Raw genomic sequence first — 21,169 nt, 5'->3', positions numbered from 1 at the left:
AGTACCTTACATATACATGTTCAAGAAATATTTGTTGCATGGATGCATGAGAAAATGAATGAATGAGCCATCTACTGTGTGTCAAATCCTGTGCTATGGAATATCTGAGATGCATTCCTTCCTTTAAGAAAATAATTATCGAGTAAAATAAGACATACATAGATAATTTATTTAGCAATTTAAGGTAGTAAATGCCAAATGAATGTTATAGTTCATTATTTTCAAACTAGAATTTCCAAATTCTCTACTTCATTATGAATTCTTCCCTAAAATTTATCTGCTTGATAGTATGCCTGTGATTTTATTGCACAGAACTATTTGATGATGTTTCCTTAAAAGACTTTCAAATATAGAAGTATATTTCATTAGGATAAAATTCCATAGAGAAGCAGAATGGAAACTAAATTTAAGAAGGAAAAAGAAAGATATAAAACATATCCATCACTCCTGAAAGTTTTGCCATGTCTCGTCCTTGTGCATCTTACCCTCCACCCTCAACTCCATTGATGAGTTTGCATTTCTAGGATTTTATATAAATGGAATCATACACTATGTACTCTTTTTTTTCTGACTTCTTTCACTCAGCGTGGTGATTTTAAGATGCATCTATATAGTCCCATGTATTAAAATTTCTTCCTTTTTATTGCTGTATTTCATCCTATGGCTATGCTCCTAATTTCCATTGTATACCATAATTTGTTTATCCATTTATCAGTTAATAGACATTTGGGTTGTTTTCAGTTTGGGCTATTACAAATAAAACTGCTAGGAACATTTGTGTATACGTTTTGAGATGGACATTTATTTTCATTTCTCATGGGTGAATACTTAGAAATGGAATAATTGGGTCATATGGTAGGTTTATTTTTAAATTTTTCATAAACTGTCAAGCTGTTTTTCAAAGCAATTGTACCATATTACATTCCCACCAGCAGAGTATGAGATTTCTAGTTGTTCCACATCTTTGTTAAAGCTTGGTACGATCAGTTTTTAATTTTTTATCTATTCTAATGGGTATGTGGTGGAATCTCGTGCTTTTTAATTTGCACTTCCCTGATGACTGATGATGTTAAGTATTTTCTCATGCATAGGTCATTTATATATATCCTCTTGTCAAGTGTATGTTCATATCTTGTGTCCATTACTGTTTTGTCTCATTATTGAGTGTGTGTATGGATATATGTATTTTTTTCTGGCTATAGTCCTCAGTTTGAAATGTATTGTGAATATTTTCTCCCAGTATCTGGAATGCCTTTTCATGTTCTCAATGGTGTATTTAATTTATTTTTATTAAATTTATTGGGGTGACATTGGTTAATAAAATTGCATAGGTTTCAAGTGTATAATTCAATAATGTCATATGTATATTATATTGTGTGTTTAATGATGTATTTTAAAGGTAAAAAAAACATTTTGAAGTTTTGCTCTTGTTTGTGTTATACCCATAGCTTATTTGAGGAGAATTATCACATAAATAATATTGAGTCGTGATCATGGTATATTTCAGTATTTAGGTGATCTTTAATTTCTCTCAGTTTTGTTTTGTAGTTTCCATGCAGAGGAATTGAATTAAATTTATTCCTAAATATTTTATACTTTAGTGCTATTGTAAATAGAATTGTTTTCTAAGTTTCCTTTTCCAATTTTTTGTTTTTAGTATATAAGGATATAATAAATGTTGTACATTAACCCTGTATCCTGTGACCTTGCTAAATTCAGTTACTGGTTCTAATATTTGTTTTCTAGGTTCTCTGTAATTTTTTCATTAGTAGTTATACCATTAAAAATAATTATTATTTCATTAAAAATAAGGATAGTTTTTCTTCTTCTTTTTTATCTTAATGCCTACAATTTCCTTTTATTTCTTTTTTTATGCAGTGGCTAGGACCTTTAATATCGCGTTGAATAGCAATGGTGATAGTGACGTCTTTGCCTTATTCCTATCTTAGGGAAGATCAATCTTTCATCATTAATAATGATGCTAGCTGTAGGTGTTTTATAGATGCCCTTCATTCATTTGAGGAAGTTTCTTATTATTTCTAATTTTCTGAAAAATTTTGTCAGGAATAGATATTGGATTTTGTCACATGCTTTTTCTACATCTATCAAAATGACTTTATGGGTTTTCTCCTTTATCTTATTAATATGATGAATTACATTAATTGATTATTGGATATTAAATTAACCTTGCAATCTCAGATAAAATCTACTTAGTCTTGAAGTGTCACTTTTTACATGCTGTTTATTTTATTTGCTAGTGTTCTGTTAAGAATTTTTGCCTCTGTGTTCATAAAGAATATTGCTCTGTAATTTTATTTTTTATAATATTTTTCTAACGTTTTTGTATTATGGATATGCTTGCCTCATAAAATGAGCTGGACAATATTCCCTCTTCGTTTGTTTTCTGAAAATTGTAAAATTGGTGCTATTCAGTAAGGAAGCCATTTGGCCCTGCAGTTTTCTTTTAAAGAAGATTCTTTCAACAAATTCAATTTATTTAATAGATATAGGAATACCCAGATTTTCTGCTTGTTCTGACTATTTTGGTAAGTTTTATTTTTCAAAAAAATTGTCCTTTAAATCTATGTTGTTGAATTTGTTGACATAATATCACTCATAATGGTTGTTGGTTTGTTTTTTGTTTGTGTGTGTGTTTTTGGTGCTTGTGTGTGTGTGATTTTTAAAAATATTTTTAAATTTTTTCACTTACATTTGGTACACAATGTTATATTAGTTTCAGGTGCACAACACAGTGTTTAGGTATTTATGTAACTTGTGAAGTGGTCACCTCAATAAATCTAGTACCCATTGGAAACCATACATAGTTACTACAATATTATTGACTATATTCCTTATGCTATACTTTACATCTCCATTACTATTTTGTAACTACCAATTTATACCTTTTAATCCCTTCCCCCACTTCACCCTTACCTCCAACCCCATCAAAATGTTCTCTATATTAATGAATTTCTTTCTATTGTTTGTTTATTTATTTTGTTCTTTAGATTCTCCATGTAAATGAAATCATATGGAATTTGTTTCAGATGACAAGATTTTGTTCTTTTTTATGTCTGAGTAATATTCCATTGTACATATGTACCACTTTTTTATTCATCAATTTATGAACACCTAGGATATCTTAGCTATTGTAAATAATATTGCAATGAATATATAGATGTACATGTCCCTTTAAAGTAGTATTTTGAATTTCTTCAGATAAATACCCAGAAGTGGGAATAATGGATACTTCTTTGCCTCTTGTTATAGTCTTTGTTTTAAAATCTATTTTGCTGGTATAAGTATTGCTATATCAGCTTTTTTGTTTGTTTGTTTGTTTGTTTCCATTTTTATGAAATATCTTTTTACATACCTTTATCATCTGTCTGTATGTATCTTTTCATTTGAAGTGAATCTCTTATAGGCAGCATATGTATGGGTCTTGTGTCTTTTCATTTGAAGCGAATCTCTTATAGGCAGCATATGTATGAATCTTCTGTTCTTATCCATTCAGCCACTCTGTCTTTTGATTGGAGCATTTAAGTAATTGTGGTAAATATGTAGTTATTGTCATTTTATCATTCATATTTTTCTCCTCCTCCTCCTCCTCCTCCTCCTCCTCCTCCTCCTCCTTCTTCTTCTTCTTCTTCTTCAAAGTTCCTCTAACATATCTTGTAATATTGGTTTGGTAGTGATGAACTCCTTTAGCTTTTCTTGTCTGGGAAACTATTCACCTGTCTTTCAATTCTAAATGATAGCTTTGCTGGTTAGAGTAATCTTGTTTGTAAGTCCTTGCTTTTCATCACTTTGAATATTTCCTGCCTATGTCTCTGGTCTGAAAAATTTCTGTTGTGAAATCAGCTGACGGTCTTATGGGAGCTCCCTTGTAGGTAACTAATGGCTTTTCACTCGCTGCATTTAAGATTCTCTTTTTGTCTTCGACCTTTGGCATTTTCATTATGATGTGTCTTGGTATGAGCCTATTTGGGTTAATCTTGCTTGGGACTCTCTGCACTTCCTGGACCTGTATGCCTATTTCTTTTGCCAGGTTAGGGAAGTTTTCCATCATTATTTCTTCAAACAGCTTTTCGATTCCTTGCTCTCTCTCTTTTCCTTCTGGTACCCTTATGATGTGAATGTTGGTATGCTTGATGTTGTGCCAAAGGCCTCTAAAACTATTCTCATTTTTTTCAGATTCTTTTTTCTTGTTGTTATTCTGATTGGGTGTTTTCTGCTACCTTATCTTCCAAATCACTGATTCGATCCTCTGCTTCATCTAATTTACTGTTGATTCCCTCTAATGTATTCTTTCTTTCAGTTATTGTATTCTTCATTTATGACTGTTTCCTATCTCTTTGATGAAGTTCTCACTGCAATCATCAAACATCCTTATAATCAGTGTTTTGAACTCTGAATCTGGTAGATTGTTTGCCTTCACTTTGTTTAGCTCTTTTTCTGGAGCTTTGCTCTGTTTTTTTTCATTTGGGACATGTTTTTTATGCCTCCCAATTTTGGCTGCCTCTTTGTATTTGTTTCTCTGTATTAGATAGATCTACTATGTCGCCTAGTTTTAGAAGAGTGGCATTATGTAATAGGTGTTCTGTGGGGCCCAGTGGCATAGTCTCCCTGATCACCTGAGCCTTGGTTTCCATTTGTACATCAATAGGAGGGATTAACCCTTGAACTGATTGGTTGTAAGGACTAATCTATGACTACAGTGGAGGAGCTGTTGTACAGGAGCTGACCCTACAGACCAGGATTCTCTTCAGCAAGGCTCTGGTGCATCCCCGGTCTGCCTTTTGGATGTGTCATCTTCACATGTGGCCCTGGGTGATCCACAGTGTTTTCTTATTACTCTTTAATGTCTATAGGATATTTAATAACAACTCCTAGCCATAATTGTGATCGTAATTACTATACATGAATTATGTTATATATGTTAACATGTAATAGATTTATTCTTAAAATAAATTAATATATAAATATTTTGAAAATTCTCTGTATTAATTTTAATATGACAAATGTTATGAGTTCCTTAATAAGTAAAAACACTTTGATGTCCTCAATAAATTTTAAGAATGTAAAAAGGTTCTGAGAACTACTGCTGTGTAACATTTCAGTCACTCTTCTGCAATTGATAATTTGTTTTTCTCTAGGTTTTGTCATTATGAATAAAACACTATGAATAGTCTTATACATATCACATTGTGGATGTATATACGTATTGCTCTTAGATGTCTAGAGATGGAATGGCTAAGTATCTTGGTGTGTTTTAAATGGATAGTGGTGAATATCAAACCCCTGCTGAAGTCAGAGTCCATTGGATATAGTCCAAGGAGTGTTGTATAACATTTTAATATACAATGGTGACACTTCTATATTCATCTTCAACTCATTCCTCTTCTCACTCGACACATTCCCTCAATTGAGCTTATATACACACACTACCCTATCCCCAAATCTTTCTCTTCAACTCATAATTATCCCTTGAGTTCTAGACTTCCATATATGACAACCTGTTGGACATCTCAATGTCCCATAGATGATCCACAGAGCAAACAAACCAAATATGTTCTAAATAAAACTAGAAACTGTTATTCCCATATTCTATACCCAGAAACCCACACTAGAGAACTGGGTCTCATCCTACTTTCCACCTTCACACTTAATCCCCACGTACAGGCGTAATCACCAATTCCCCCCTTTTTGTCTGTCCAAATACTAATTAAATCCATCTTCTTCTCTCCCTTCATATTGTTGCTGTCCTGGTTATTTCTTTCTAAACTACCACAGCAACATCCTGTTTATCTCCTAGCATCTAGCCTTAACTCCTCGAGTCTCTCTTCTATTTTGAGTCCATAGAGATTAAACTAAATCACAAATATGCACTTTATTCTTCCATCAAAATATTCAATAGCTCTTATGTCCACGAGCTTAAAGTCCTCGTTCCTGGGCGAAGTATTCAATGTCCTCAGTTGTCTGCCTACCTCCATATACTTCTCCATTTCATTTCCCTCCACTGTCCCTTACCCACAAGTAATACTGCATGATTTCTTCTTCTTCTGCATATAGTTTACTGCTTTGTGTCAGCACAGTTTTTGGAGAAGCAAATGTTAAGATTAGACATGCAAAATATTTATTGGGGAAACCACCTGTAAACAATAAAAGGGGGAGGGAGCAGAAATAGGTGGGAAGAGCTTCAAAAATAGGATGCAGGTCTGACACTTGTGAAAAAAATAGATGAAAGAAGGATTGAGTTCTTAAAAAGTCTTGGATAAAGATAATGGGGAGTACCTAAGCAAAAGTTGCCCATTAGAAGACTACTACAACAGGCAAGAATAGTCTGGTTCTAGTAATTCTGCTATATCCAGTCATTGCCTGAGAGTCCCCCAGAGGGGAAGCATGACTCAGTGGGCACATTGCTATAGAGTCAAAGGTGCTGTAGCTGGAGTCTATCAGTGATCAATGATTTCCATAGCAGGTTCACTCATAGGGAGATCTGAGTGGGGTATTGTCACAGCTGCTACATGCTTCTACCCTTATAGTATTTCACCATGTTGTTCTATCTACCATTCCCACTGTCCACTCCACTTTTGATTGGTTGACTCCCACCAGTAACTTAAGATCAGCCATCACCTTTTTCCCAAAGCTTTCCCTGACACACTCAGGCTGAATCAAGAGCCCATATGAAGCATACCTCTATAGTAGCAATTATATATTTATAAACTTATTTCCTCCACTTGAATGAAAGCAACTTGAAGGCAAGGCCTGGGTCCCATTTATCTCAATATTCCCAATACTTGACATTGTGCTCAGTAAGCATTTGCTGAATGAGTAAATGAATAAATAAATGAATGAATATGCAAACCCAATGTCCCCTACCCAAAATCCAATATTTGCTTTAATTAAACTGGTCCCTTTACCGTCTCATGGAAGCATAATTCTCATTATGTCTCCTTATTTTCCTTCATGTCTCTGTTCTTACCTAAGATACCTCTTCTTTGTTTTATGTAGTTGTATTCATTCTTCAAGACCTTGCTTAGTCTAAACTCAGCTTCAAACTTTCCATGTATACTTCCATCTGCTCTAATTTCCAGTTTCTCTAAATTCTCACTGCACTTGACAATCCAAACCACACAAAGCTAGTGTACTTAATTATACATGTTCTTACATTGCTCACTAATGATTTTGGGGGTTCTGAGCCTAGCTTGCCAGTTAGGTGTTAATGCCATAAGAAAAGAGTCTATGTTGTCTACTTTGTCCTCTCTCTAAATATAGCATAATTCAAAGTACTAACTACAAAAATTTAAACCTTTCAACTCTGAAGGGCTAAGACAATCTCTGCATACTGTTACAAGAGTAGTGTGAAAACTCTCCTTTACTGGAAATTATATAAGTGGGAGAATCAGCCTTGAAATTTATTCAAGAGCCTTCTACTTCTAAAGTGGTTTAATCAGAAATGTGAGAAACAGAAAAAGGCCTTAACTGGAATCTTAGAGACCCAGGTGACTAAACATGTTTTTTTCTACTAAAATTTATGACAGGAATGACTTTTTCTTAATGAGAGAGTCATTATACTAGTTATTTACTCTATTGCACTTATTCTACACGAAGGCAGCATTGTTTGATATACTGTTATTTGATATATCCCCAAGAATCTTTAATCCTAGTCTCTCATACTACCTACACATTTATTCATTTATCCATTCATTACACACACACACACACACACACACACATGCACGCACACACGCATGCATACACACACACAGAGCATCTAAAGAGAGTATAATGGCTAAGATTCCAGGTGCAAAACCAGAATTCCTAGGTTCAAATCCTGGCTTTATCACTTGTGTTGTGTGACCGCAAACAAAGTACTTAATGTCTCTATGCCATCTGTAAATGGGGATGATAAAAATAGTAATTTCTTGATAGAATTGTATGAAATAATTATTTATAAAGTATTGAGAACAATGCTTGGCATACGATAAGTGCTATATATTTTTTTAGCCACAATTGTAATTATTACTACAAAAAGAAAGAAGCCAGTTACAAAAGATGGCATATTATATAATTCCATTTATATGAAATGTTCAGAACAGGGAAATCTATAGAGACAAAGTAGATTAGTGGTAGCCTAGGGCTGAGGGATAAGCTTGTGGTGAGTGGGGTAGGCATGGTAATTAATGTGTATGAGGTTTTTTTGGGGGGTGATGAAAATGTTCTAAAATTGACTGTGGCAGTGGTCACACATATCTGTGATTATAATAAAAACCATTGAACTGTGCACTTTCAATGAGTGCATTGTATGGTATGTGAACTGTATCTCAATAAAATCATTTAAAAAAATCTTGTACACCATCATTCATAGCTTCATTGTTTATAATAGCCAAAAAGTAGAAACAACCCATACTTCCATCACCTGAAGAATGGATAAACAAAAAGTGGTATATATACATAATGGAACATTATGCAGTCATAAAAAGAAATAAAGTACTGATTAATGCTATCAGATGGCTAGACTTACCTCTAAAACATTATGCTAAGTGAAAGAAGCTAGACATGAAATGTTAAATATTCTATGCTCTCCCTTATGTGCAAATCTAGAAACAGCAAATCTATAGAGAAACAAAGTTGATTAAAGGTTGCCAGGGAATGTGGATAGGAGGGCATTGGGAGTATCTATTAACAAGTATAGTATAGGATTTCTTTGGCGGAGTGATGGAAATGTTCTGGAGTCAGCTGTGACAGTTATACAATACAGTTATACAGTTATACACTTTAAAATAGTCTTTTTAAAATCTATTTCTATTTTGTTTTAAAAAATTGCCCCCAAAAAGCTGTACAGGAGTAAATCCTGATATAACAGCAGTCCTTCAAAAAAGAAAAAGAACACAAACAAAACAGTGTTTTTTTAGAAGCTTGGGAAAGAGTTTTAAGGAAAAAGTAGTCAAAATCATCCAATTTCCCATGTGTGGATTCCATTATCACCAGGCATCCCTTTCATTATAGTTTGGTTTCTTGTGTACATTTCCTTTTGAGAGAAAATTTGTTTACCAGGATTTTCTGGTCTTTTTGGTCGTTCTATTTTTCATGAATGAAAAAAAGAATAAATTGGTTTGGAATTTGGGTTTGTTTTATAAATGTTATCTGGTCATCCCACTGAGGCATATTTGACCCCCCTCCTAATTTTAGCTCAAATGTGGAGGCTCTTGATACACTGAGAGAATCTGAGATAAATTTTATTTCTCAAGGGACCCCTGAAAATGCAGGAGGTCCAAACAGGTCTGGGCTTATTTGAGAGAGGAAAAGGAAGTGCTTCCGGACTTTATAGTCTCTAAAGGGTGAGACTGGGGTGAAGCTCTCCATCTGCAAGTTTTGAATTTCTCACTGACAACAAAGGAGAAGATACTGGACTTCTTATCAGCCTGTCCAGAAGCGTGTGTGTGTGTGTGGCGGGGCAATCTATAAATACTCCAAGATTTTGAAACTTTTAATTTTCCATATTTGTTTTCATTATTTGTTGTCTTATTTTGTAAAGTTTATCTTCAGGGCCAGTAGCAAAGGGATGTATAGATGAGAAAGAACAAATCAGCTCAAAAAGAATTGGTAGGATTTAGTGACTAAACTTAAGTGCATGTTAAGCGACTACCAAGGCAAGGTTTTAAGTCTGGGTAACTTTTGAGAGAATGACCACTATTGTCACAGACATTGCGAGGAATGCTGGAAGAGGAAACTTTCTTTACCTTTCAGAACATAGTATTTAGAAAATTTTCCTGCAAGTTGTGTCTTGGCAAATGTTTTTCCTGTAAATGTATTTTTTCTTTAACATTTTAATAGCATTATAGATTTCTATATGTCAGGAATAACATACAAGAAAACCATATGTTTAAAAAAATTAGTAAATTTAACCAATAATTTAAATAACCTGACTTTTATTCCTTTTACTCATCTGATTTAGGTCTTCATTTCTTTGGTATATAATTTTTTTGTCATTGGTGCCTCTGTGTCTTTCATACAAGGAGGTTGCAGAATTCACATTTCTATGTGCTGAGATACTTTGTGCAGCTCGGATTCCCGCATTGCAACTCGGGTTGGAGAGCAGACTTGCAGAAGAGACCAGCATCAGCGCCAGGCCCTTGCCCTGGCCCATGGCCCACGGCCCACGGTCCACAGCCCACTGCCAGAGAGCAGCTGCCTTCGAGAATTTGTAAGGCCATGCACATGTCTGCGCCCGCCCTCCCTGGTCTGTTGGAAAAGAAATCCGGATGTGTGGGGGAGGAAAGGAGGGGGAAGGAGGAGCTGGCGTCTACCCATGAGGCAGCGCGCGTAATTATATCCTTCTACCCTGGTTAGAGGCGCACATTCCGCGCTGGGAGTCACCCGAGGCTGTTACTTTTTCTGTGGCCGACGCCTGGTGTTTTCGTGCTCCTCCCTTCCCTCCTCTTTCTCCTCTTCGGAGTCCTAGTCAGGCCGACCTGTTCTGCTTGCGGTAAGTGTCCCTCACTCCCGCCTGTGCCTCGTGGAGCAGGCAGAAGAATCCCTCCCGCGCAACCGTGACCACCTTTCTCTGAGGGCGCCGCGGCGGCCTGGCTGTGAGGAAGGCATATTGAGGGTCTGGGTGCCAGTGTGGGTCGCCAGGATTTCCCAGGGCGCGGTGGAGGGGACGGGAGCGGTGGCGCGGTGCCGGGTGGGCCACCATTTTGCGCCAGCCCTGGCCGGGGAGGGATCTCGGGAAGGTAGCTGCTCGGCGGCAGGGTTTGGCGGGCTGTTCAGGCCGTGGTCGCGCGGGCCGCAGCCTCTCCCTCATCTCCCGGCGCCTGTGGGTCTGTCTGTACACAGACTGGTTTTTGCTTTTCTTTCCGGAGGCGACTGCCTTTTGTACATTTGATACTGATGTTTAGCGAGACCCGCCCACCCCTAACCCTCTAAAGCCATAGGAAAGGAGACCAGAGACGGTTCCGATATTTTAGGCTTCAGAGGCCCTTGGGGTCCGTCCGTTCTGTCCAGTTCCCCCCCACACACACACACCCCACCCAAGTTACTGGTCTTGGAGTGCTCACACCCTTTTTCTTGCTAAAGGGGCTTCCCTTCTCCGTCAAAGAAATCGTGCTCCATTTCGTTATTGTCTAGAGAAGAAAAGCCCTGAGGAGAAACGTGTAGTTAGGTACACATTTTTTTAACAGTGAGCTTTGCAGGTTTTACTTAATTGGAAAAAAATGATCTTGTTATGAAGTTTTAGGCTTCTCTAGACACAGAAGGAGTTCCTCTTAACTTATCTCAAATTTTAATGCTTTTATTAAGGAAAAGAGAAGAAAATGTCAAGTGCACCATCTTCTGTAAGCATGGGAGATCTTCATCCAAGGGATTCTCTTTGTTTGCAAAGATTTTTTAGTTTTTTTTTTAATATGTGAATTTAAATTTTGTCTTTTTTGTTTTCAGTTATGGATTGTGGGTTTTAATATCTGTTAGTGCCATTAAATGTAAAATTGAAACCAAGAAATCGAGTTTTAAACTACAAAAGTCTTTAGCATTTGTAAGATGTCCTGCTTTGAGGGTTACTGAACAAACTCAAACTTTTACCTTAAGAATAAACTTTACCGACTGTATGAAGGAACTGGTTTTGCTTATAAAACTAAGTCAGGGTTGTATGCCCTTGGTGTTTTGACATGCCACAAATTCCACTATAATTGCATTTGTGTATTTGTATCTTGCATTTGTGTATTTCATTGATATCACCCATTTTGAGGTGGGCTGTGATGTGTTGATAAAACTGTTTAGAAGGTGAAGAAACAGCTTCAATGAGAAGATTTTGCTGAGGTCATAATGGCTAGGAATTGATAGAACCTTTTCTTAAAACTAGGTCTTCTAACTCTTCACCCAATATTCAATTTACTGTATTGTGCCCCACTTCTTGTTAGAGTGAGATGGTCAAGGAGAAGCGAGGCTCAGCTAAATATTATTTTTTAATTCTCCTTTTATTTTTAAGACTTCTTATCTTTTCAACTTTTTTAGTATTTAAATAATGTTATTATTTCTAATTATGTTGAAAAATTAAAGAGCCCATTGTGAAAAGTTCTGGTGTTGAAGGGCTCCAAACTTCAGCTTCCCCTGGTCAACCTGTTTTCTTCAGTTAAGTTTTCTAGTCCAATCCAATTTCTTCAGCCCAGAGTTTTACTACTCAGCATTGGGTTTTTTAGTTTCAGAGATAAGTAAGGGGAAAGGGATATGTACCTTCTCTTTTCTCCCATTTGTTCTCTTTATTCAGGAGGACATTTAGAATCATACCAAAATATTTTTTGTTGCTGTTACACTAACTGGGCAGGGAAAATACCTAAATGAATAGCAATTTTTGTAAATAGAAAGGAATCCATAGTTTTAATGACAAATAAGATTATACTGAAAACATATTTTGTTATTTCAAAAGTAACTTTTTAAAGATCAGAAATATATAACTGCATATTTTTTGCATCAAGAGCGATTTAAAAATATGTTTTTCAATCAAGTTCTTTTAAATACCAAATCAGGAAGACTTGGTTTACTCAATAATTTGTATCAAAAAACGTGTGTCTAGACTTTTTTGATTATTTCTCTGAAAAGCAGTTTTCTTTTAAGGAGTGTCTTTATTAACCTTGAACATGTCAGGAAAAATAGTCATAACTGTGTGCCATCTGGGTCCAATATGCTATTTTGATTTTGTTTGATTTTTTTAATATTTTAAGTAATTTTACAGATAACTTACAAAAGAATAAAGAAATAACGAAGCCAAATTTTTTAGATATTTATTAAGAATTTAGACATGGTGTACTTTGTATATACTTAGAAAAGCAAAAGATACATTTCAGAAACTGATAAAAGAACCCGATTGTTATTAAGAAAGATATTAAAGGCATTTGCAAAAGTATAAATTGGTGCTACTCGTCTCATTAATTTTTTATTTTAGAAAAGTTATTTTTATTAAAACTGAATATTATTGTACTTATTGCTTTAAATAAATGCAGATTCAATTTTTCAAGTTTTGATTTTTAATATAGTAAGTTTCAGTAGATACAATCCACATAAATGAAAAGCTCACTGTTGTCTTTAATAAGTTTTAAGAATGAAAAGAGGTCCTGAGACCAAAAAGTTTGACAACTACTGATCTGCTGTACTTTATTTGTGACAATATTTTAACAGTTCTTTACATAAAGTAGAATTTTGTTTCATTTTTAGTGCAAAGTACTGTACAGTAATTTTTTATATGCTTTACTTTCCTGGCGCTACAAGGAAGATATTATTGTTTTTATTTTACAGATAGAAAAACAAAGCTCAAAGGGATTGAGTAAACATTATATGCATTTGGCAGCAAGAAAGTGGTAGACTCCAAATTACCACTCATTTATTCAGCCCTTATGACCAGTGTTGCCAACATTGCACTCCACATTTTTTCTTGACATTTTCCCTAGTGGATAAAATTTACCCCTGTAATGTGTGAATTAATTAATAATACGTATTTCCTGAGGTTACCTTAAGAATTAGTAATTGTAGGATATTTTATGAAACTTATACAAAATATTATATAGTTTGGCTTTGAAAGGCCAATTATGCATTAGTCTTTTTGCCAGGTTCTTATACATATGAATTATAATAAAAACATTTTCTCATAGATAAAAACTTTAACCTAAATGTGATATAAAAATTAGCTCACAGAAAGTAAGGTTTACTGTAGTGCTCCATCCTAAACAGTAGCATAAAAAGTCTTTTAAAATAAAGGCAATCTTTGCAAAATATTATGCTAATGAATTTTAAATCTTAGTGTTAACTACCTATTTTCTATAAATAAAGTATGAAAGTCAATAGAGAACAAAGTGAAAAACCTAAATAAAATTAGGGGGGAAATAATAAAATTATTAAAGAAATATCTTCTCAAAATGTACTTGGACTTCATGTGTTCAGGCTTTCAAGAAAATAAATAATCCCCACAATATAAAAACTTCCTGGACAACAACAACAACAACAAAAGTGGTTAGCCTATGTTTTACTTCTAAATTATATGTGATTTATTCCCAAAACCTGATTTGAGAGTTTTAATTATTTAGGTGCCAGTGAAATTGTCTAAGGAACCAAGGTATAATCCAGTGTTTCTGGGATTTGAGTACTATACCAGTTAATTTCTGTTATAAGAAAAACATTTTCACAGATACTCTTCTATTTAAAATGTTTAAAATATTCTTAGAGCTCTTACATACCATAAAATAAAATAATCAAATAAAGCTACAAAATCGATGCTATTTGAATCACCTTTACTATGTTGAATAATATATTTTGATGAAACAAAGTCACTGCCTGTTTTTATTGAGTTTTTATACCTATAATTCATATCTATGTAAATAATAGCAAGTTTTTTTTCTATTTAGACCCTTTCAATACCTTCATTTCTATAGCTAACCATATTGTCATTTGCCTTTCATTTAGTGCAAGTTCACTATTTAGATATTCTCTCCCTCTGATCTTTTGTCACTAGCCAGCAGCTATAAAAGTTAAAATACTTTACAACAATGCAGTAGTAAGTACACAAAAACATGAATATTAATACAATCCAGCAACTCCACTTCTTGGTGTTTATCAGAAGAAAACAAAAACACTAACTTGAAAAGATATCTGCACCCTCACGTTTATTGCAGCATTATTTACAATAACCAAGACATGGAGGGAAAAACTAAGTGTCCATGGAGGGATGAATGTTAGAGATGTGGTGTATGTACATGCAATGGAACATTATCAAGTCATTTAAGAAAAGGAAATCCTGCCATTTGCAACAACATGGATGGACCTTGAAGGCATTATGCTAAGTGAAATGTCATACAGAGAAAGATAAATACTGTTTAATCTCACTTACATATGGAATCTAAACAAAAAAACCTCATAGATAGAACAGCTTAATGGTTGCCAGAGGGTGGGCAAATTGGATAAAAGTGATCAAAAGGTACAAACTTCCAATTATAAAATAAATAAGTCCTGGGGATGCAATGTACAACATGTTGACTATAGCTAATAAGACTATTGACTATTTGAAAGTTACTAAGAGACTATATCTTAAAAATCTTATTACAAGAAAAAAAATGTAACTGTATGGTGATAGATATTAAGTAGACTTACTGTGGTGATTATTTCACAATATACGTATTCTGAATCGTTATATTGTATACCTGAAACTGATTTAATGTTATATGTTAATTATATCTCAATTTTAAAAACCACAAGTACCGAAATTATATGACAACTTAGTTATAAAGTGGTCACCAAGATGATCTCCAGAGCATGCTAATGTTAATTTTTTAGATAGCTGTCAAATGATATATTGCTTTAGAGCTCTCTTGCACCTGGAATGTGTCTTTTCCCAGAGGTTTGTTAGTTTGAAAAATATTCGTATGGTAATTCATTAGTAAGTGTATTTTTGCTCTTCAATACAAGTACCAGAAACCTAGCTCATAGTAGATCAAACCAGAAATGAACAATTATTCCCTCTCTTATCTGAACAGTCTTAGTAGTTAATTTGCTTCAAGTATGGCTAGCTTCAGGTGTTTAAATGGTATCATCGGAACCTAAATATCTCCCTTCCACCCTTCTCTACCCAAGTCTTATAGCCTTTCTCTCCCTCCCTCCCCCTCTCTCTCCCTCCCTCCCCCTCCATCTCTCTTCCTCCCCCCCCCTCCCTCCCCCTTCTTCCTCTGTCCCCCCCCCCTCCTATCTTTTTTACTGATTTATAGAAAATTTTTCCTTTAGGGGCTTTTGCTCTTCTTTCTTAGGCAGTCTTTCTCCACATGGTAACTCCCCCATGCCCAGCTTTATATCCTACCAGCTTATTGTTTTCTTAATAGCTTTATCGAGATATAATTCACATAACATACAATTCACCCATTCATAGTATACAATTCAATGGTTTTAGTATAGTCACAGTGTTGTGCAACCATTAACAATCAATTTTAGGATATTTTCATCCCCCCCAAAATCCCATACCCATTAGGAGTCATTCCCCATTTCCCTCCCAGCCCTAAGCAACTACTATTTTACTTTCTATCTTTATGATTGTGCTATTTCTGGACATTTCATATAAATGAAATCATACAATACATGGTCTTTTTGACTGGCTTCTTTCACTTAATACAATGTTCTCAAGATCCATCTATATGGTAGTATGTATCAGTACTTCATTCCCTTATATGACTTACCCAATTTTATAGGTATATCACATTGTTTATCCATTTATCAATCGAACATTTGGGTTTCTGCTTTTGGGACTTTATCAATAATGCTACTATAAACATCTGTGTACAAGTTTTCATGTGAACTTGTTTTCAGTTCTCTTGCTATTGCTGAGTCATAAGATAACCTTATGCTTAACTTTGTGAGGAACTGCCAAAGTGTTTTCCTCAGTGTTTGCACCATTTCATATTCCCACCAGCAATGTATGAGGGTTCCCATTTCTCCAAATCCTTGCCGACATCTGTTATTATCTGTCTTTTTTATTATAGCCATTCCAGTGAGTGTGAAATGGTATCCAGTATTTTTTTAATTTTTTTTTTGTGGTAAAATACACATAATATACAATTTATGATTTGAACTATTTTAATCAGTTTTTTTAATTATATAGAATGAACTCAAAAGAATGTTGAATTTTAACTATACAAAAATCTAAAAACAAAAAGTATCTAAATGTACTAAATGTAATTATCCAAGAAGTCTCTAAAAATTAATGGGTGTGTCCCAAGAGGTGTTTGTAAGTTAGTTACTTGGAAATCACTTTTCCTCCATAGGAACAGTGTATTAAACATGAGCATAATATCTCTACCTGAGTTAATAGGTGAAGTGGAGAGTTCTTTACTCTTCTGCCTATTTCAGTGCCAACTCTGAGTTACAGAACCTAGAGACCCTCTGGAGTTGCTATTATAGAAGCTCCAAGATTCTCATTGTGTGTTTTGCTGGATATTCCATTTCTCTGACAGATGACTCAAACTCCCATAGAATTCCTTGTCATAACACCAAAACTCTAAAGTGATGAGAGTTTTTTTTTGTGGTGATAGTTTTGGAGGGCTCAACTACCTTATTGGATAGCACAGTTTTAGACTGAAATTGTGATTCCAAATGGAATCTGAGGGTTTCTTACTCTTTAGAGTGTTTGTGAATGTACTAATTGAGGCTCCTTGGTGGCTGTTATGGGCCCCAAAAGCCATCTCTGTAGTCACAGGCAGTAGATAGGACTTGCTTATATATGCTATTAGTACATTTAGTACTAATTTTAGGGTGTTTGTTCCAATTGATATTTTATATGCTCATTTAATAAAAGTGTTCTATATGAATCTCATAGTTTTGATTCTTAAAAATATATATTCTTAGCAGCAATAGGTTCTTAATGCTGAGCAAGAATTATGTAATTTTATCAACTTGACATATGCATTACCTTTATTCTAGTTACAGGACAAGTGATAACTAACTATTCAAATAATTGAGTAAAGAGATTTGAATAGTCAAACCTCAGAACTAGGGAAATTTCCTTAAGTATTGAATTCACTAGAGATTCTTGTAATAGTAATTCACACATTTATAGCAATAACTTTTTCTGGAGTTAGTTTTTTTTCCCTTTGGTCTGATTCTGTCTAAATAATTAGGAATTGAAAAAAAAAACAGGGAAGCTTACATTTTCAGTTTAAGGATAAAGACAAATGTTGAAGCCTCAATTATATGTTTATCCTAATATTTTAGATTTCTGATGTCTACTTTTTAATTTTTTTTGTTAATGTTACAGTTTTTTTAAGCCCAAAGATCCATAGACATATAAAATTGTAAACTTTTGAGGGCAAAAACTATGATTTATTCACCTTATTTTTTCCCTAAAACTGAGCACATTACCTTGAGCACAAAAAGCAATGAGTTACTCTATGATGAAATCTATCCAACTAATTTTCAGTTCCTTAGTGTTGATAAGAAACAAAAAATCTATAAACTAAAATTTTCTTTTCATGTGTTTTCTTATAATAATTACATTTATTTCTGCTGCAAAGAATAAGTAAGTTACAGATTAATGTCACTTAGCATTTCAAAATTCAGATTTACTGAAACATCTTAGAGGGTGATTACTCATTTTTACAAAAGGATGCCTTTAAAAGATTGTAATTTAATAGATCAGGTTTCTTCAAGTAATAAATTCTTAATACTTCAGCATTTTATTTAACAACTTTGCATTTATTCAGTAATGAACCAATTTGGGGAATTAAGTAGCATGTTTGTATCAAACATATCAAACTGAAAAGGTAAGCTTTTTTATAGGAAAAAAATATTAAATGTGTGTACATTTAATTTAACAAACCTATCTTGTTAATAGATATCTTTATTTTATAGGGCAGAAAACTAAGACCTAACCTTGTCTGGAGTCACATGGTGAGTTTGCTGGACATCAAAATCAGACCCAAAGATTCCTGAATCCTAAGTTGTCTGTTTCAATATTTGGTGTTAAAGTGACTCATAAAGCTGATTGATGTCATATGTTGGTGCTTAGGTAACCCTGCAACTTGATGGATGACAACAAACCTTTTCAACCAAAAAGTAAGTATTGATTTTGCAAGCGCTACTCATATATTTGGCTTTTGTACTTATAACCTTGCTTCATAAGAAAAGGTGAGACAGTAGAAGTGGGCACATTTAAAAAGAAACACATTTATTAAAGTAATATACGCTCATACTAAAAAAGTGTAGACATACAATAAAAGTGTTAGTAAAGGAGGAATGAAGTGTTTCTTCTTCATCGCCAAAGATGATTACTATTATTGGTTTGGTATACATGACCACAAACTTTTTTATGTATAGACAAAAAATAAATTATTTCTAAATGAAATCATACTGTATATGCTATTATGTGCTTTTAAATAATCTTTACTCGATAATCTATCTTGAAATATATTGACAGTGGCAGTACCTAGTTAAAAGAACAAAGAAGACCTATGTGTCACTATGGTATCAAGACTATGGTATTATTAGTAGACATGATCTCCCTTATTTTTTAAAAGTTGGCATTGCCTGACTGCCTGGTTTTTTAGCCCATGGTTCATCATATATGAAGTGCCTACTGCATATCCAGTAGACTGCTGTGTATAATAGGAAATACAAAGGAAGAAGAAAATATGTTCTTTACTCTTAAGGAGCTTACTGTAGAGTCAAACATATATAATTAAGACACATTAATAGTGAGCAATTTGAGATCATAAATAGTAAATCTTGATTGCATGACATAGATTGTCAATGTAGTAAGAGATAGAAGAAAAACAAGGTCTAATGGTGTGTTGAAGTTATAATTGAATCAAGAGTTGGGAAGGGGCAGGGAATTGATATTTTTTGAGTATCTGCTTGAAGTTAGGTACTTTACATTTCATTTTCCTGAATTTACCTTACCACTTTGATTAGGTAGATATTATACCCTTATTAGAAGGAAACAGATTCAGATAATCTCTGGAGTTACGTAATTAGAAATGGTGCAGTGAAAATTTGAGCTGTTCAATTCGATGTTCAGTTCATGCTCTTTCTTCTATACTTGAATAATATAGACAGTATAAGGTAAGGAGGAGGATATTTTAGATGGAAGAAACAGTACAAATAAGGGCTTCAAGAGACACAAAGGATTGTTTTTTCAAGTACTCAGACTATGCAATTGCTAAACTATGAAATGCTTTTTTAATTTTACTTAGAGCATTTTGTGTGTATAATTTTTTAAATTATTTTAATTAGTTTCAAGTATACAGTACATTGGTTAGACATTTATATAGTTTATAAAATGAACCCCCTAATTGCTCCTTCTCACCTCTGGTTTTCCACCTAGCCAATACATTAATGCTAACTGCATTCCCTATGCTATGTTCCCTATCCCCATGACCATCTATCAACTACTAATATGTACTTCTTTAATCCTTCACCCCATTCTCCCGGTCCCCCTAACCTCCTCCCCTCTGTCTGAATTGTCCACTATATTTGTGAGTCTGTTTTTGATTAGTTTTTTTGTTCCTTAGATTATGCATATAAGTGAAATCATATGGTATTTATCTTTCTCTGACTTATTTCGCTCAGCATAATACCCTCTAGGTCCATCCATGTCATTGCAGATGGTAGAGTTTCATTTTTTTAATGTCTGAGTAATATTCCATTGTATATATAAACCATAACTTTTATATCTAGTTGTCTGTTGATGGACATTTAGGTTGCTTCCATATCTTGGCTATCATAAATTGTGCTGCCATGAACATCGGGGTTCATAGATCTTTACGAATTATTGTTTGGCTTTTTTTTTTTTTGGATAAATACCCAGAAGTGCAATTGCTGGGTCAAAAGGTATATCCATTTTTAATTTTTTGAGACACCTCAAAACTGTTTTCCATAGTGGCTGCACCAATTTGCATTCCCACCAACAGCGTATGGGAGTTCCCTGTTCTCTGATTCTCGCCAACACTTGTTATTCTTTGATTTATTGATGACAGCTATTCTGACAAGTGTGAGGTGATATCTTATTGTAGTAATACGTTATTGATACATTTACTTTTTTCTTTTTTTAAAGATATTCAGCAACTTAAACATTTCCTAAATTTTGTTAAAATCTATAGTCAAGTTATCTCACACCTTTCTGTACCTCTTAACTTGATTTTCTACATGGTAAAACTTGTCAGGTAATCTAACAATTTTAATTGTGTATGAGTGTGTGTGTGTGTGTGTGTGTGTGTGTGTGTGTGTGTGTTTTCTCTCCTGGAGACATTCCTCCTAGGAATAATGTTCTCCTGCTCTATTCTGCCTGGTTGCTCTCTAAACTTATTGAACAGCTATTATACTGGGACTTACCTTTGTCTTCATATTGGATAAAGTGTCAGATTTTCTGCATCCTATGTCTTCTTCATTCTTTGTGTCTCATATTTTAGTGGAATTTTTCTAAGGTAGAAAGGGTGAATGGGAGGTAATTTTGTGTCTTTATTCTCAATGAAAGAATATGTACTTCATGCTTGATGAAAATCTTGGCTGAGTTTAGAATTCTAAATTGAAAATTGTTACTGAGACTTTGAAAGAAATATTCTCTCTCTCTCTCTCTCTCTCCCTCTCTCTCTCTCTCTCTCTCTCTCTCTCTCTCTCTCTCTCCCCTATTTCAGATTTTAGTATA

At 34.2% G+C, this 21,169-nt stretch overlaps 1 protein-coding gene across 3 annotated transcripts in view; it reads left to right on the top strand.

The window, feature by feature from the left end:
- The first annotated feature begins 10,349 nt into the window (after positions 1 to 10,349).
- Positions 10,350 to 21,169, top strand: part of ZNF280C (zinc finger protein 280C) — a 52,658-nt gene continuing 41,838 nt past the window's right edge. For all 3 annotated transcript variants that reach the window (XM_036226744.1, XM_016152784.2, XM_016152783.2), the window contains exons 1-3: positions 10,350 to 10,492; positions 18,379 to 18,417; positions 18,536 to 18,582. In XM_036226744.1, coding sequence (XP_036082637.1) covers positions 18,552 to 18,582 — 31 coding nt within the window. In that variant the 5' untranslated portion in view covers positions 10,350 to 10,492; positions 18,379 to 18,417; positions 18,536 to 18,551. The remainder of the gene's footprint in view (positions 10,493 to 18,378; positions 18,418 to 18,535; positions 18,583 to 21,169) is intronic.

The sequence above is a fragment of the Rousettus aegyptiacus genome, unplaced genomic scaffold (assembly GCF_014176215.1).
Source record: "Rousettus aegyptiacus isolate mRouAeg1 unplaced genomic scaffold, mRouAeg1.p scaffold_m13_p_9, whole genome shotgun sequence".
Lineage (NCBI taxonomy): Eukaryota > Metazoa > Chordata > Mammalia > Chiroptera > Pteropodidae > Rousettus > Rousettus aegyptiacus.
The sequence above is the reverse complement of the archived record's forward strand: the minus strand, read 5'-3'. Positions and strand labels throughout refer to the sequence as shown.